Consider the following 17,235-nt stretch of genomic DNA (forward strand, 5'->3'; position numbering starts at 1 on the left):
CTCTGATCCATAACATATACATAGGAGCTGCCAGCCAACTCTTGTTGATCCTATCTAATACATGGACCTATTCGCCATTGAATAAGCCTACTGAATTAGCTGACCTCTCAAGACAAGCTGGCATTACAAGCATGGTCATACTGTAATAGTAAAACCACCTTGAAGCATTTCAGCAAAAGATGCAATGGTTTCAGAATAAACTGTGTTTGGCCTAAAATGGGAGCACCTCTAGTCCTCTAGGCCAAGATTGTGTAACACAATCTTGTACCACTAAAATGCAGAACACGAAAATAGCTACAAACTAAACTTGAGCATGCTGCACTTACCAAAAGCTAGTTGTCCACAGAGTCAAAATTGAATGGATGAAGCCTTATCATCGGGGTTGGGGAGTCGCCTTATCATCACGATAGGGGGATCGCCGCACAAGCAGCAAGCACGACCCCCATGCCACAGCCTGGACGATCATGGTTGGTGATGCGGCGGTCGTGACCAGCGCCACAAGCCCACAACTCACTATTGGTATGGCTCTCTCTCTTGCAGTGGGAGCAGTTTCTCGTGCTCCCCGTCACCTCTCCCAGCTTCATATGCCTCCTCTTCCGCTGATGTATTATATTGTATGTCACTGTTTTATGTTTCTGAAAAAAAAAACTGGAATTGAACTTTAGTTTTCGCTTCCCAATTGCATAAGTAAATGTACTGGCAAATTCAATAGAATAATAAGGGAGTAAACCATTTGTAGAATAAACTCCATATTTAACAATATGGGAGATAGCCTTCATGTATGCATGTCATTATTCTCTTGCTCGTCTATATGGTGAGAGAAGCGCCAAATATGATGTCTAGGAAATGCGAGCTAGCTACAGGATACAAAATCCAAAATCAAAACAAATCTACTACACAAGTACTCCCTCCGTAAAATAATATAATAGCGTTTAGAATACTAAAATAGTAATCTAAATGCTCTTATATTAGTTTACAGAGGGAGTATCTATCAGCTGATTATGTTGAACTTGGAAGTCAAAGATGCAATGCAAAAGTGACAAGAAGCTATTCAGATTGTATTAAAGAGGCATTGCATTTCAAAAAAGGTTCCTAGTAGTCAAAACCAAGATAGAAAGGGAAAACTCATTTGTAGAATCGTGCTGACCAAGTGCAAGTGCAGTCCAAAATGGAATATCCAAGTGACAACAATCAATCTTAAATAGCGGTGTAAATCTAAAATCAAGCAAAGAATTGTAATGTCTCAACTGGTCTGGTGTCCCAATCATTAGATGCAATATTACCTTTATTTTCATTAGGTTCGCTTTGCTCATATGTCCCCCTTCGCTCATTGAGATGCCAACCATTGTGATTTTGGGTACAAGAGGGTTTGCTTGCAAATCATTGTTCATGATTGAATCGAATCTGTGTATCGAACCAAGAGGACTCAAAAATAGGTGGATAAACACTCCAAATAAATCCTAACCAAACAATAGCAAGATACATTATGATTATAAAACAATTTTTGCTCTAAAAAAATCAACCATGTTTGGTCCAGTATCAAGTAGAACGCCCGTGCGTTGCCACGGGCCAACAAATGGTTTATCACGAGCCCCTCAACTTCAGCTCTTTGATAATTGTGTTACTTCACAATGTTGTCACCCCACTCTAAATTCGTTTGGTGTTCCCTTCAATTCTATCAAATTGTTGAGTCCCATCACCCGTAACAATTGGATCAACAGGTTGCTTGTTGGCTTCAGCTCCACTCATATGAACCCTCCTATGCCACGATTAAAATCACCCATACAAAGGAAAATAGCTAGAGTCGTACGTATCATATGCCCATAATGATTAAGCTGTAGCACTTGTGTTGTTGAATTAGCTATTATAAAAATAATCTGTCTCCACTTTTGTCCACTACAAATCGCATGGAACAAGTTATTCTCACTTGAATTGATGACTCAACCTATCTGTATTCTGTTATGCAAATGATTGCATGCATTGTCGTCCCTCTAGATGGCTAGAGTGTAACACTTCATGACGGAGTATCTAGCCTTTTCATCGACCATTGTGATTCCCAAGCAAGCTTAAGTTTTGAGATCGAATGGGAAATTCAAATTGAAGCACTTCCGAAGAGAAGCGAATGATATGATACAAGAGTTGGCTATATGTTTTTTATTATAAAAATCATCATAATCGTGTCAATGAACCCCCTCACTTTTTTCCATGTAATATCATAAATAGTGTAATTACTATTGATATGAATAGAGACATAATGGCCTTCCCTAGAAAAAGCAAAACATTACGCACATCCCACTTCAATGCATACCACAACATAGGATGAAAATTGGTCGTAATTAACCTAGCAAAAAGGCATAAGACAACTATATCATATCCAACCTAAAAATAGACATATATTTTGACGGCATAGTGAACTTCATCTCACCACTCAAGGAAGCACATGACATGATAAAGAAAGGCAAAAAAAGGCATTGAAGTAAATGTATATGAACTGGGAGAAATGAGATGGTGAGAATAATCTCAGTTTACACACTATGAAAATGTAAATATCTCAAGAAAAATGGCATATCCAGTTGTTACTCAGCAAGCAGTATGAATAATATTCTTCCAATGTGCATCAATCAAGAAAACATGGGCTCTATTTTGAGTAACCCGCAAAACTTAATAAAACCACTTCGCCTTGTTTGATCTTCACCCACATTTACAGTGTGATTTCGTCTGGTCTGACTCACAAAAACATGAACTAATAATTACGCATCACATTCAGAGCTCGAACCATACCTACATCTAGCTGAGTATTGTCTAACAGTTCATGATCTACCATTAGAGAGCATATGTGAAACTCCGAACCAACCACGACTTACCTCAAAGCTACCCACACTTTTCCCTTCTCCACACACATAATTGAGGAAATGACACTACTTCTCATCAGTTTCACCTTAGCCTCCCGTTGCCGCTCACCTCCTCACCATTGCCGCATGCGGCCCTAGGAAGTGGATGTGGTGACCTGTAGCAACCAATAACATAACTTTAGGCCTGCAAGATATTAAGGAGTCAACCCTTGACCTGCAAGGCTACAACACGTTCTATCCGAATGAAGCACCCACAACACTTCACCCTTGGCCTCCCTGCCTCGCCCAGCTCCTCCTCCTCCTCGTCGTTGGTCGCCGTGGTAAGGAGGTTGCAACAAGAGAGGCGCTGTTCTTTGGAGGGACAAAGGCGGTGACCTGTGGCGGTGGCTGGGGGAGCTGGAGCATGAGGCAACGGCGACCATTGAGGTGACACGCTTTGGAGGGTTGGAGGCGTCGTGTGGTGGAAGACGACCATGGCGTGTCGCGTGCATTATAGATAGCAAGAATCAATGCCATGCTGGTGTTCTTGATAGTATAATGCTACCAGTGCCCTACAAAATGTGGACAAAAGGTAACAGTAAATATTTCTTTTTGTGAGAAATGGAAATAAACTAATGAAACAAACAATGCAGAAACACATTTGCAGTGATGTATAGTAGTTTTTACTTGCAGGAAATATCAAAAAAGAAGTAACTTCAGTAAAATGGAAACCCACAAATGGAAATCTAGCAGTACTTCTACTAATTGACAAGCATCTTGTTTAGTTAACAGGGGCAGGTGTGATTTTGCTCACAGATAGAGCAAAGGTTTAAAAATCTTAAATAACTGCATGCTTTTTTAATCTAGAAAAATCAAGCAAAGCTCATGTGTGAGTATAAGCTATAAGGTTCAAAACTGTTAGCACACGTTTGTAAGATTCAATTTGTTACAATGCTAGCTATTTTTTTAACAGCCATATGCAGATATATACTACAATAAAAAAAACAAAAGAATTCATTTCTTGAACCTGGCGTTGAACTAATGATGTATCTCACAGTACTTAGTACTCCCTCTGTAAACTAATATAAGAGCGTTTAGATCATTATTTTAATATTCTAAACGCTCTTATATTAGTTTACGGAGGGAGTACCACTTTTGCCTTTGTAAATCCGGGTACATAATCTCGTAGATCATAAATTAACTTAATATACTGCATGCACAGGATACCATCAATTTCAGAATTAAATAAAGCATCTGTAATAATTTCCGTTCTGAACGGCAAACCGGTAATATATTTGGAAAGGTCATGCGGAATTGCACCATTGTTCATATTATAGCCATACTTTGCCTAGTGAAAATTATTTCTCATATCATGTGTAAAAACACGTAGAGTATCTAGAGCAGAATGAACAAAATGAAAGATAAATTCCATCATCTAGCAAACTACTTTGACAGAAAGTAAATTAACCAGCTAAAAATGACAGTGAAGACGGATCACTAAGAATCGTACGTGTACCACTCACATCCTTGCTCAGCCCCATGGCCTCCAGCAGCACCATTAGTGTGTGTGTCTGTGTGCGCGCGCGCGTCGCTGGTGCTCCTTCGACGTCTATGCGACGGCTCCAACACAACGGCCATGCCACTGTACACTGCCGCCGCCTCGCTCACTGTTTTCTTCCAGATGCTGCCACCGGCCTCCACCATGCCTCCCCATCTACCCATCCCAATTGCCACAGCGGGATCGCATCAGCTCGCGCCAACAAATGCCCGTGGGCATCCTTCCTCTCCACATGCTTTGGGCCCTGTTTGGGGTACACCCTCATAACCTGCAATATTTCCTGTGCCCAAACTTGCCTGCTGCTACGTTTCACAATGCCCATGATGCCTCCTAATAAGTTGTCCACAAATTTGAAACCATAAATCATTTACTGTAGTATGCATCGCTAGATGAGGTAACCTTGAACCAGCAAATGAAAGCATACCTTCCTGAGAACTCTATTCTCACACTTCTCACACATTTTATGAGACTCGACAAAGCTTTGATCTGAGAATAATATTTAGTTAATACTTAGAAACTGTAACTGATGATGAAAGAATCAAGGTGCTGTTAGATAAATCGAGACAAAAGGGTGATTAGCTAACCTGTGATATTGTTTCCAACAATTAGGATTGAGTCAACCATGTATACATCTCCAGACTCCAGCTACAAGATTCCCTAATCAATGAAGAACCCAATTCAATATACAAGCATCAATTTGCCTGTCTTGTAACATCATAGAAGCTGTCCTGCAGTAAAACGGGAACTTACCCATCTCTAGGACGCGGGGCGGCAACCCATGCCGAGCGGCGGCGGCGAGGTGCCGTCATGGTGGTGCTTCGGGGGGCTGCCACTGGCCGTCCTCCTCACCGCCACCCACGAGGACGCGCCAACACCGGTCGTTGCATGTCGTCCTGGGCGGGGCGGTGGTATTGAGATGGATTGGGGGGAACCACGACCTCCTTTGAGTACTACACTGACCTGGGGTTGCGATGGCGCCGGCTGCGGCGGTCTCGGAGGTTGGGCGGCTGCGGCTGGGAACGAAAAAAATCTAGGAAGGTTAACCTACGAAAAAAACCCAGACGAAAGTGATGGGACGAAAATTGATCGGCGAAGACTACCAACTGCTCCATTAGGGCATGTACAATGATGCTATCTTAGGAGTACCACGTAGGATAATTGATGAGGTGGAGGAGAGATAACTCATAAGAGAAGGCTTGCCTTCTCTTATTTAAGAGAAGACAAAAGATGATCTCTTAGCACAATTTGTCTCACCATGTTGTAAAGAATGACAAGTTATTGAAGATAAGGCTAAGATATAATTCATTGTAGTCATAAGATAAGACCGCCTTATCAACCATTGTATATGCCCTTAGGCTAGTCATAGTGGGGAGTAATTTGGACTAGTAACATACATATGTTACTAGTCCATGTTACCACCTTCATAGTGGGAAGTATCATAGATGTAGTACATGCATATCTTTATTTATTGTTTTGTAGACTCATTTTGTATTGAAAACCGCTATGTGATGTTAACATATTATGTTACTCTATTTGTCTCTCTCCTCTTTAATTACATGACACGTTATCTTTTTTCCTTATGTGACATCTATGTTACTACTTATGTTACTTCCACTATGACTAGTCTTAGGAGTAGAGATACACTTCTTCATCCATCGATCGCCTCCTAGTGCACCGATTTCGTTGTCTTGTCCTAACTTCTTGGTGACATGCATCCACCGCATGTTGGCCGACCGGCCTATACATGGCATCCGATTCCCACACCGTGTCTCAAAAAGAAGAGAAAGGAAACTCCATCACATCCTAGTATGCCTGCACTACATATATAAAAAGTTAAATTAAAAGCATAATGGGAGAACATCAGCTCAGCTTCACTGTTCTTCGTGGGCCGACGTGATGCCCAGAGAAGTGGGATTGAAGTGCACACGCCAAGAAGACAACCATGATGACATCATTATTAGATAAAAAGCTGATTTTAGAAGATAAAACGTTTTACAGCTCAGCTGTTTTCTTTGTAAATCCAGTGTCCCCTGCAGCCCTACTGGTTCTTACCGTACTGTACCGACAAAATCAGACATCAAAAGGGCTACCAACTCCGGCCCGGGAGCGGATTGTAAAAAACCACCACATTTGAAGTTCAGTTTCCAGAAGTGCCATCACATTTCTTACTCGTGGGCTACAAATCCCCATGGGCTTAAGTGCTAAAAATTGCACATTCGCGTCCTACCACGCCGACGACCATTGTAGACATGTGCACGGTCTCCAAGCCAACTCTTATACTAAACCGCTACTCCAAGCAAACTCATTTTGAAACGAGTGGACACCGTGCAAACATGACGATGACAGCGCTCGTTAGCTAAGCAATGACGCATGTACGCACATGAGCTTGGAATGCCAACAGCGAGGCAGGAGGCGTTTACTTGTCATCACAATCAACACTTTTATTCATATATATATATATATATATATATATATATATATATATATATATATATATATATATACGCCCATCCTTGCCAAAGGACTTCTCAAGCAGCATCATGCACAGGGAAATAAGTTTACCTAGGTGATACAACAATACAGTTTTTTTTTTTGCCGGGAGCAATACAGATGTGAGACGTGCAAGTAAAATAAACTAGAGATCGGCAAAGGCTGCTACTGATCAACTTAACATTTAACAAGAGACTGATGTCACATATGTACACTGGGATTGGGTGCACTACACTTAGTATTTTAGGTGTGCTGAATTGCAGTCAGGCAGATGTCACCCAAATGTCTTCTCGTTGCTGTAACACATGTAGAGGAAGCCATCCTGCTTATCTTTGTACGAATCATACACGCTACCCATCAGGTTACCTGCAAAAAATTGTTCGACAAATTTACACATGGACATGCGCAACACCACCCCGGTGACATGGATTAAAAGCTCACCTGTTTGGGGCAAGGTGTTTTTCACAAACACGAAAAGCGCCGTTCCTGGAGACAGATGTAACCTGGAGCGCAGGATGAAAATGAACTGCCCAACTAGCATGTCACATGGAACCAGGTACCTGCAATCAAAAACAAGCAATCATCAATGGTTGCACAATATAAAGGAACAAACATCATGTCTGGTCTTGAGATATGCTTACTTCCTCTTTTCCATTTCTGGAAGGTTACTCCTCGAAAACCTTTCAACAATCACCTGCAAATGCAAACATGGGCATAATGTTGGAGCAGCATACATACAAACAGATAAATTTGATTAAGACAAACAGCAGAGAGGGAAATGCACGTTTTTTGTCAGGGTCTAAAAGTTTCTCAAATCTCGTCAGTTTGAGTAAATCTCTGGAGAATAGAATGACTCGGTTGGTTGGGTGACAAATAGCGACTTTGTTTTACTTCTCCAGTTTCATCATCTAAAAGTCTATTTAGCATTAATAAAAATACATTTGCACAAACAGGCTGATTGAAGCGACCACACAAACAAAAGCAAACATACAATGTCACCTAACATGACAAAATTCTTGACAAATAAACAAAGAAAACGTCCTGACATCAAATTTCCACACACGGATAGACTCTTCTAACAGCAAGAGAACACATATAAAAACAGCACAAACCAAGGGTTTTTTACTGATCGATATTTTTCCTATCGGAGGGTTAACGGTAGGCCCGGCTACCAACGGTTACAGGGAATCTAGGTATTTTACCAGAAAAAAATCAAGTGAACTTTGAATTCAATCTTTTTAAGGACAGGACAAGTAATTCTGCCCTATATTGCAGGCAAAATAGAGGACGATTCAATGGTAAATTGGAATTGTCCCTATCGCCTAGGTCATGGGTTCGAATCCTCCCAGTGGAAGCTCATTATTCTTTTTTACCTCAACATATTTGATGTAGTTTTGAACGTTTAAATTCAAATTTAACCAAATATTTTTGACCGGTAATAATGTTTCTTGTGGTGGGGGAGGGCGGTTCCGGCTACCAGAAATCTCGGCCAAGAGAAAAACCCTCGCACAAGCACACCACAGTTTCTAAGTTTATGGGGCTGCATATGTGTTCAGCTATCACTGCACTTTCTAAGTTTATGTTTTCTGTAGCACAAGTGGTATCTTTACTGTAAATGGAACAGTAGAACTGCACTTGTATGTTCTTCTCCCAACCACAAAGTCTGGCAACAACCAACAACAAATAAAGCAGGGGTGGAGCAAGCACATGGTGACCATGGGTGATTGCTGCCCAGGCTCGCTGTTGTGCTGCATCGAGTGGTGATGACGTATCTAGCCAGACATGGGCCGATGGAGTCCGCTTTGCTCGGGCAAAAGATAGTCACTTCATGTGTTTCTTCAGGGACAGGGCGCATTCCTGTTGGCAACAGACAAGGCCACAAGTCCGACTGGAACGAGTTCTCCTGTCCTTGGGTCCCCGCCACGCTCACAGTTGCTTGTTTTGTTGCTCACGTTGCTAGCTGCATTTCTCATCAATTTTGAGGTGTGGTGACTAGTGATATGAGATTTGACTTTGTAGCTCAGGAGTTGTTCTTTGCATGGCAATTTCTGAATTGTGGAATTATGCATTTGGCCCCGGGGATGATTTAGTTTGAGCACACATAACTTGTTCAATCCAAGAATTACAATCATAATCAATACAATTTAGAAATGCAAAGGCACATGTAGGATCACCCCAGACTCTGCATCAATCGATGCACACCACCTTAATATTTGTTCCACATGATGCCGAAGGCACCAATGCCGAACAAATCAGCTTTGATGGGAAACAAACTGATAAACAAATTGTTAAACTGTGTCCAGCTTTGGCAGAACCAACCTTACTAATGAGGAAATCAAAAGGCAAAACACCTATGATGCTACCAACGAAGCAGAGTCCTCTTGCTTTTATTATCATATATGAACATTTACATATGTGTCATGTATAAGCACTCTTTAATGAACTTCATAAATCTCAAATATTAAAGGGGAGTTGGTGGTCATACGTCCATTAGTGGAGCTTCCCCTCCCCCATGTTCTGCATTAACTCAATTAAACCAAATCAAATCTTTCGCAGTGCGCCCACATTGCTGGGTGTAAGGTAATTGCATTAACTCAATCAAATCAAATCGTTCCAGCTATATGTCGGACACGGGCAACTAAATCAAATCAAATCAAATCTTTTGCAGCGCCTGCATTGGTGGGTGTAAGGTAATTGCATTAAGTCAATCAAATCAAATTGTTCCAGAGGCAACCAAATCAAATCAAATCTTTTGCATTAACTCAAGCAAATGAAATCAAATAAAATCCTGCATTAAAATATGGTGGGTGTAAGGTATATGTCGACAGGATTGGTGCTGAACCACTAGAATATGTATGTTACCGTTGCAACGGGCAATTAGGTGCTTCATAGATTTGCAGCTGTCAAATTTGGTGCTTCATGAAAAATCCAAGCACCCTGGTTCTAGATTTCAAGTTAAACACTTAAGGACAGGCTCAACAAACTTCATGACTCCCCACTGAATTTGAGCACAGCTGAAAAACTTGACAAGTTTTTCCCCTCACTTGTCAAGCTTATGTTGAGCCGAACCACACTATGTACAGGAGGCAACAAAGTACAGTTCAATTCAATTCAATCAATCAAGGAGGCTGGTTGCGAATCTAGTATGCCCGGGCCTCGGTAACCCTAGCTATTCCTAATTAGTACTGTAGCAGGTATAGTATATCAAGTTTCGGTTCGGCGAGGTAGAGAGAGAGAGAGAGAGATACATACGGGGATCCTGCCGGGGTACTTGGCGATCATGGCGGCCGACTCATTCGCCCTCTCCTCTGCATCCATCCATCAGAAAATTCAGCGCCCGAACGAGACCAGACCGATAATAATTCAGAAAGAAAAGGAGGAGGTAGCATGCTTACCCAGGGTGAATTCCTTCTTGAAGGATTTCATCCTCCCCCTTGTTGGTTCTCGCGGAGTCGATTGCTGGTGTTGCTGCTGCTGTTTCTTATTTGAAAATCGCGGATAGATTGTTGTCAATGGCGAAGCTGGTCAAGTTATCCCTTCCCTTCCCCTCGGAAAGAGGAAGAAGAAGATGACACGATACATACGCTCGCTAGAAGCCCAGTCCAGCCCGTCTCGGAAAGAGGTAGTAGTAGATTGGCCCGGCCCAATGCAGACCGGGCTTCTTCTTCTTCTCCCTATCTCTTGTGTGCCAATTAATTATCGCTGCCGTCTCCTCCCCCACGACTCCACCCTCCTCCTCCGCCGCCGCAGCCGCAGCCGCCGTGCGAATCTATCTCGAGGGTGGGGGAGATGGCGGACGCCCTGGACATGTCCCTCGACGACCTCATCTCCAAGAACAAGTCCTCCTCCCAGCGCGGCCGTGGCCGCCGCAACCCGGCCTCGGGTTCGGGCTCGGGCTCGGCGTCGGGAGGACCCGCACCCGCCGGCCGCCGCTTCCAGGCTCGCGCCGCCACCCGCGCTGCCGCCGCGCCCTACCACCAATTCAACTTCCCGCCCCCGGTATGGCGAACTACTCCTCCTAATTCAGAGATCTGGAGCTCACTCAATCTAAACTGGCCTTTTGTTTTCCGGGGGGTGGGGGAGCACAGGCGCCGGCGGCTTTTGCATATGCTGCCCAGCAGGCCCATGCCCATGCCCACGCCCAGGTGATGGCCATGGTGGCGCCGCCGACCGGGGTCGAAACGGGCACCAAGCTGTACATCTCCAACCTCGACTACAACGTTTCCAACGAGGACATCAAGGTAAGACCACTAGACCCTCCTCCTCCTAGAACCCTAGGAATAGCAGTCCCTGTTCTCCTGTGCGTGTTACCCATCTCAGCATACCTTTAACCTGGTTTCGACAGTAGGATAACATCGTAATCCACAGCTTCATCTTGAAGAAGGATTAGACAAGGTTACCAATTATTTAGCTCTTTTTCGACACCATCTATGGAATCCAAGTTTCCATTATTCATATTGTTCTTTTACTGTCCAACCATACATTACGAATAGACAAGGCTCCGAATTATTTAGCTCGACGCCTTTAGAGCAACCAGGGAATTCTCTTTATTCATCGTCTCATCCTTTAAAGTTACTCTATAACATGCTGCTTAATTTGCTCAGGAACTCTTTGCTGAGGTGGGCGATCTCAAGCGGTACTCCATTAACTACGACAAGAGTGGGCGATCAAAGGTTTTCAGCCCCTGCTCATCTCAACTTCGTTGCAGTATCTGCCTTTTGAACACCTTTCACTTAGTTCGAGTGCTCACAGATCACCTCATTACTGTAACTCCATTCGCCAGGGAACTGCAGAGGTTATATTTTCAAGGAAATCGGATGCTCTAGCTGCTCTAAAGAGGTACAACAATGTGCAGCTTGATGGCAAACCTATGAAAATTGAGGTCATTGGAACAAATATTGAGGCACCACCACCACCACCTGCTATTTTTACTTTGAATACCCCGACGATAGGAAACTTCATTCCTTCCTACAGGTTAGTAGCAGATATCACATTTACTGAATTTTCTTGCTGCTAAAATTGTTACTTATCAAAATTACTGTCAAACTAAAACTGTCTTCTAAGCACAATCCTTAGTTCCTTACCCTTTGGGTTGATTAGCGTTTGCACAATTAGGCAGCAGCTGCCACTGGCTGTTAAAGATTCATTAACATGGTTGGTATTCATATATTGTGTAGTTAGTGACTAACTTAGCGTGTCATTAGTTTGACAATTTGTGGAATTGGACCGTCTTCATCGTCCAAAGTGCAAGCAAGGCATGAATTACCTTTGCCTGCCTCATTTCTAGTAAAATCTTGTATGTTGTGGTACTTCTAATGCATTACTGGTCTTGAAGTTCAGCATTGTTTTGTTTATTTGCCCAACTTGCTATCTGAGGGCTGAGGCAAGCGAAACTAGCCAACATGAGCGATAACTTTGAGAAGCAAGGGTATGTGTTGGTCCTTATTGCCTTGGGAGCTTAAAATGAGTGCGGGTGCGTGCACCCGGACGTTGACCAGGACCAGGACCAAAACATGACCAAAGGGAGAGCAAGCAGACTTTGCCCATAGGGAGGGCCGATTAGGCAAATATTTTGCCTTGCCCATGGCAGCAAGGATTAGCTCCCCCTAAGCTCCTAACCTTGTAAATTTCTTGGGCTAGCAAAGGAAACCAAATATGCTTATCAAAAAGATTACACTTCAATTAGCGATTCTCACAAGTATGAGTCAAAATAAAGTTAGTTCTATTAATCACCCTGTTCAATTTGCATTGTCATATATGCATTTTCATTCGTGTTGCGCTAATTCTTTTAGAAGATTTTGAGCAAGTGACACATCTAGTGGTACTGGATATTTGCAGTGGCGGACGTGGAAGGGGCGGTGATGGTGGTCGGGGATGGCCTCGGGGCAGAGGTGGATTCGGCGGGCGTAGTGCTGCTGGGCGTGGTCGAGGGCGTGGTGATGTTGGGCGTGGGCGAGGGAGGGGAGGGCGTGGCAGTCAGCCAGTTTCTGCCAATGATCTAGACGCAGACTTGGACAAGTACCACTCGGAAGCGATGCAGACCAGCTAAATGGCTTTGGCCCTGCCGCACCTGCATCCCGCACAGCCATTAGCCTTGTGTAGGAATAGATGCGGCCATGTATTTTAGATTGTAATTTGTGAGACAAATGAAGCGTCTGTCTTTTGTTGTGTGATGATCAACGTGGTGCGTTCCATTGTAGCTCTAGTTTCTCTTCCTCTGAGTTGTAGCAGTTGAGACGGTTGGACTAAGATGAGATTTTTATAAAGGGTGATCACAAGTGTTACATTTGCTGTCTGTTGATAGTAGTATATGAGTGTTTGTTTTTCCTTTGAACAATGCAGTGCATTGATAGTAAGATGTGGTACATGAACATAGTACGAACAAGGTAGGCAGCATCAGCGACTAGGTTGGAGACTGAGGTTCAGCATGTGAGCCTCCAGCTGCTGTGCCTCCTTCATCATCTCCCCCATGCAAAACCCAATCGAGCCCAGGCAAACAGCAGCCAACTGCTCTTCTTCCTCCTCCCGCTGCTGCTGTGACAGTGCCTCCCTCGCATGGCCGACGAAGGACTTGACAACCGCCATGTCCTCGCAGAAGATTCCTTTGCCGGCCTCAAGGTCGACGTCCTCCTCCTCCAGCACTGCCTCCAGGGACGCGGAGAGGGCGCCGTGGAAGCGCTTCATGTCCGCGCCTAGCTGCCGGCTGCCGCCGGCGGTGTCGATGAGGATGGCTCGGGCGTGCTGGTAGAGCCCAATCAGCTGCGTGATCCTGCTCAGGCTGCCATGAACCTTGTCGTAGCAGCTGGTCGGGAACGGCGCCAGCCACAGAAAGTTTGGCTCGCTGCCTGCCTCCGCCGCGTACTTCTTCAGTAGCGCCACCTGCTCCAGCAACGTCTTGTGCTGCTGCTGCTTCGCTGCCGACGTGGGTGCCAGTCCAACCACGCACTCCCGCAGCGCGGCGATGCAGCGGTGGAGCTGCGCCCTGGCCCTGGCGGTCGGCCTGGCCTTGCGCTGGAACACGAGGTCCGTCGCGACGGTGCAGGACAGGCCGATGAAGGTCTCCACGAGCCTGGTAATGGTGAAGGCCATGGGCGCCTCGTCGTACCTCCGTCCCACGATGATGATGCCGGAGAGCGCGGCGGCGACACCGCCCGCGGGGCCATATGCACGGCTGCGCTTGAGGAAGGTGGCGAGGACGATCCAGGGGAGGAGGGCCAGGAAGCGGAGCTCCATCAGGTGCGGCTGCTGCGAGAGGAGGCAGCCCAGCACGCCATAGACGGAGCCGATGGCGGTGCCGTGCGCACGCGCGATGGCCACGGCCCACGTGGAGTCACGGCCGGCGGTCATGGTGGTGGCGACGATGAGGCCGGACCAGAAGCCGTGGTCGTTGTTGAAGAGGAGGCCGAGAAGGACGGCGAGGCCCAGCGACACGGCGCACTTGGCCGCGGTCATCACCCTCTCCCATTCCAGCCCCCACCTCAGCCACACGCTTTTCTTCTTCTGCTTCTTGGACGTGGTCTCCATGTCGCCAGTCTTATTTGGCGCCTCGTGTTCTTGCAGCTGGTCTTCTTCTTCTCCGCTGCTGGCATGTGCTCCTTCTTCCTCTTCTTCTTCGGACAGGTAGAAGTCGTCGTCGTCGGTTGATTCGTCGGTTGCTGTCGCTGCCGGAGTTACCTTGCAGGTGGTAGTCTTGGTCTGATCCGGATGAGAGGAGGCCAACTGCTGCAGGGTGCCACGACGGAGGAGATGCATGGAGAAGAGGAAGAGGAAAGGAGACAGCTCCTCGTGCCTCTCCGGCAACAACGTCGTCATCGTATCGGTAGTCAACATTAATGGTGATTGTTTGTTGATGGTCGTCTTGGTCATGGCGACGCTGGTGGTGGTGCTGCTGCTGCAGTGGTGGTGGCGATGTGTAGTGAGCATGGAGAGGCGTATCTGGTCCCTCATATGCTCTAACCAGCTGCTGCATATCATAGGGCTGGTGCCGGCGATGGCAGTGCTGGTGAGCGCAATCTCCATGCCCTTGATGGGCATCTCGATGCGGCCGTGGTCTACCACCGCCTGCTGCGGCATCCACCGCCTGAGCACTGCTGGCACTCTCTCCCACTGCAAATCTCCCTGCACGCGTGTATGTAGTAATCCAAGTTTAGTTCATCATATATACATGTACTAGATCCGTGCAAATTAAGCTGATCACATGCATGCTTCTACTGCGTAATTATAGTATAATAGTGGTAACTCGCATGCATGCATGCGGCATGCCGAAGACCAAAGTCATACTACTACTTGTTTTTCTGACGAGGACTCCAATAGTACTACTAGGTAGCACTAGCGCTGCATTCTAGTGCTGGTCTACTTTTGGCATCTAGCAAGCTCTTTCGGTAGCTAAGCATGCACCCAACTGACGCAAGCAGGAATTTAACGCTAGATATGAACGAATGAATCTATATATGATACGCATGACATGCATGACCACTTTGTTAAAAAGAAAGATTTGTACTTATTCTCATGCACGATCGTCAAATTAAATTACCTTAACGGCGGCCATGCGGCGGAGGAGGGCGGCGCTTGCGGACGCTAGACGGTCTGCCTGTGACATGCACGCTGCCATGCACCATCGCCGCCGTCTACCAGATGCCGCGGCTGTTTCCTGGCCATCATCCGCGCAGGCGGTGTCGTTGGCAGCGAGGAGGAACGCGTCGACGAGCACCCTCACCCTCTCCGCCGCGGTCTCCATGTACGCCCTGCTCTTGTCCTCCACCTCCCGGGTGGCCAGCCGCGGGCAAGGGAGCAGCACCGCCAGCAAGGCGGCCGCCACCCCCAGCGCCGTGCACAGCACCACGTTGGCGGGGTGCTCCAGCACGAGCTCGTGGCTCGTGCGGTCGCCTCGCCTGAACTTGGCCACGTAGATGATGATGATCTGCCCCAGCGCGATCCGCTTCGCCACGGGCCCCGGCGACTCCGGCAGCGCCACCGCGAACGTGCTCAGCGCCACCACGGCCGACGTGGCCAGCACCGACTCGGCGGCGCCCGTGCGGTGCGCCAGCCACAGCGCCAGGACGGAAGGGACGGCGCCCATGACGGTGGCGTGGAGCGCGCTGGCCGTGGCGCGCAGGGCGGTGCCGACGGTGGCGTCCGTGACGATGATGACGGTCACGACGTAGGAGAAGGCAGGGAAGGTGAGGTGGCGCTTGAGGGGCGGCGGCGCGTAGACGGACACGACGCCCACGATGGTGCAGGCCAGGGCGGCGCGGAGGCCCGACGCGAGGGACGGGCGCCAGCGCCGGCTCGTGCTGGTCCACATGGACGACGGCGGTGCCACCGCGCTCACGTTGTTGTTGTTGATTGCATCCATGCCCATGCTCGAGGCTCGACTGGATCACGCACAGTGCATGCGAAGTGAGAAGACGACGGATGGAGAGCTTGGTGGGTAGTACATGTACGCATGTGCTAGCTTATATAGCTATAGCTAGTTAGCTACCACTGCATGAGGTCGCCATTGTATACTGCCTGGGCTGCAAAGGAGGCGCTTGGTGCTAGTGGCCATTCTGGTTGCTCCACTGCTTCTCACTACGTATAGACGTCAGCTATGGATGTGACATGCATGCTGCGTACACAAAGACACATGCACGGATGATACTGTGATGTCAAAATATGGGAATTAGTTGGCTTTTATATATGCTTATTAGATAGAGAGAGCGCGTGCTCTAGTTAACTTGTATCCAATCCCCTCCCATCTTGAGAGTTCTTAGATTCGCAGACTTACAAAACCGTATAAATAGAAGAGAAAAACACCTAACTATGATATATATATACTCCCTCTGCCGTACTAAATCAACCACACTTATTTTTGGACGAACAGAGTAGAAGTTTATGTAGGAGTACAAAACAGAGGACTGAAAACAAACATGAATTTTGTAAGCTTTGGCGTTTGATTAGCGGAAATAGGAGGGACATAGAATCGTAATGAGAACAGCCAGATTAAAATCAAATCACAGACATAGGTGAAATAAAGATGTTGTAGGTCCTCATCGAGTTTTTCATGTAAATCATATAACTTTTGTGTTTTTTTCCTTGAAACTGGTATAAAATTAAATTAGTTGAGCGCAGGAGGAACTTGTTGGATAAACAACAACTAAACTTTTACTGAGGGCCAAAGGCCAGTACATATACAAGTGTGACAAAGTGCAGAAAAATCCCTTATACAATGGAGATGTATAGAATGAACTATACACATCTAACACCCCCCTCAAACTCATGGTGGATCAACAACACTGAGTTTGGAGAGGAAAACCCATGCTACACTCGAGTCTGTGCCTTCGTGAAGAAGTCAGCTAACTGTAACTCAGAGGGCAC

General features: G+C 46.3%; 3 protein-coding genes and 1 pseudogene across 3 annotated transcripts; 1 reads left to right on the top strand and 3 right to left on the bottom strand.

Moving 5' to 3' along the window:
- Nucleotides 1–5,412, bottom strand: part of LOC123111450 (ABC transporter G family member 41-like) — a 36,670-nt pseudogene extending 31,258 nt beyond the window's left edge.
- A 1,518-nt stretch (nt 5,413–6,930) lies between these two features.
- On the bottom strand, nt 6,931–10,538 carry LOC123111453 (autophagy-related protein 8D). Its single transcript, XM_044532259.1, has 5 exons — nt 10,275–10,538; nt 10,132–10,187; nt 7,521–7,573; nt 7,321–7,439; nt 6,931–7,245 (listed from the first exon to the last, which is right to left on the bottom strand). The coding sequence occupies exons 1-5, from the start codon at nt 10,303–10,305 to the stop codon at nt 7,154–7,156; spliced, it is 351 nt and encodes a 116-aa protein (XP_044388194.1). The 5' UTR covers nt 10,306–10,538; the 3' UTR covers nt 6,931–7,153.
- Nucleotides 10,539–10,562: 24 nt separating this feature from the next.
- LOC123111452 (THO complex subunit 4A) lies at nt 10,563–13,163 on the top strand. Its single transcript, XM_044532258.1, has 5 exons — nt 10,563–10,878; nt 10,968–11,120; nt 11,484–11,552; nt 11,663–11,853; nt 12,718–13,163. Exons 1-5 carry the CDS (start codon nt 10,669–10,671, stop codon nt 12,926–12,928), a joined length of 834 nt encoding a protein of 277 aa, XP_044388193.1. The 5' UTR covers nt 10,563–10,668; the 3' UTR covers nt 12,929–13,163.
- LOC123111451 (uncharacterized) lies at nt 13,120–16,316 on the bottom strand. Its single transcript, XM_044532257.1, has 2 exons — nt 15,413–16,316; nt 13,120–14,997 (listed from the first exon to the last, which is right to left on the bottom strand). Exons 1-2 carry the CDS (start codon nt 16,238–16,240, stop codon nt 13,276–13,278), a joined length of 2,550 nt encoding a protein of 849 aa, XP_044388192.1. The 5' UTR covers nt 16,241–16,316; the 3' UTR covers nt 13,120–13,275.
- Between the last annotated feature and the right edge of the window lie 919 nt (nt 16,317–17,235).

This window comes from Triticum aestivum, chromosome 5B (genome assembly GCF_018294505.1).
Source record: "Triticum aestivum cultivar Chinese Spring chromosome 5B, IWGSC CS RefSeq v2.1, whole genome shotgun sequence".
Taxonomy (NCBI): domain Eukaryota; kingdom Viridiplantae; phylum Streptophyta; class Magnoliopsida; order Poales; family Poaceae; genus Triticum; species Triticum aestivum.

Excerpts from the sequence above, each read along its gene's own strand:
- LOC123111453 (XM_044532259.1), bottom strand. The coding sequence starts at position 10,305 with ATGAAATCCTTCAAGAAGGAATTCACCCTGG. Across the intron at positions 10,188-10,274 it reads CAAGAAGGAATTCACCCTGG|AGGAGAGGGCGAATGAGTCG; the intron begins GTAAGCATGCTA and ends GGATGGATGCAG. Across the intron at positions 7,246-7,320 it reads AAACACCTTGCCCCAAACAG|GTAACCTGATGGGTAGCGTG; the intron begins GTGAGCTTTTAA and ends AATTTTTTGCAG.
- LOC123111451 (XM_044532257.1), bottom strand. The coding sequence starts at position 16,240 with ATGGGCATGGATGCAATCAACAACAACAACGTGAGCGCGGTGGCACCG. Across the intron at positions 14,998-15,412 it reads GCCGCATGGCCGCCGTTAAG|GGAGATTTGCAGTGGGAGAG; the intron begins GTAATTTAATTT and ends ACACGCGTGCAG.
- LOC123111452 (XM_044532258.1), top strand. The coding sequence starts at position 10,669 with ATGGCGGACGCCCTGGACATGTCCCTCGACGACCTCATCTCCAAGAAC. Across the intron at positions 10,879-10,967 it reads AATTCAACTTCCCGCCCCCG|GCGCCGGCGGCTTTTGCATA; the intron begins GTATGGCGAACT and ends GGGGGAGCACAG. Across the intron at positions 11,854-12,717 it reads AACTTCATTCCTTCCTACAG|TGGCGGACGTGGAAGGGGCG; the intron begins GTTAGTAGCAGA and ends GGATATTTGCAG.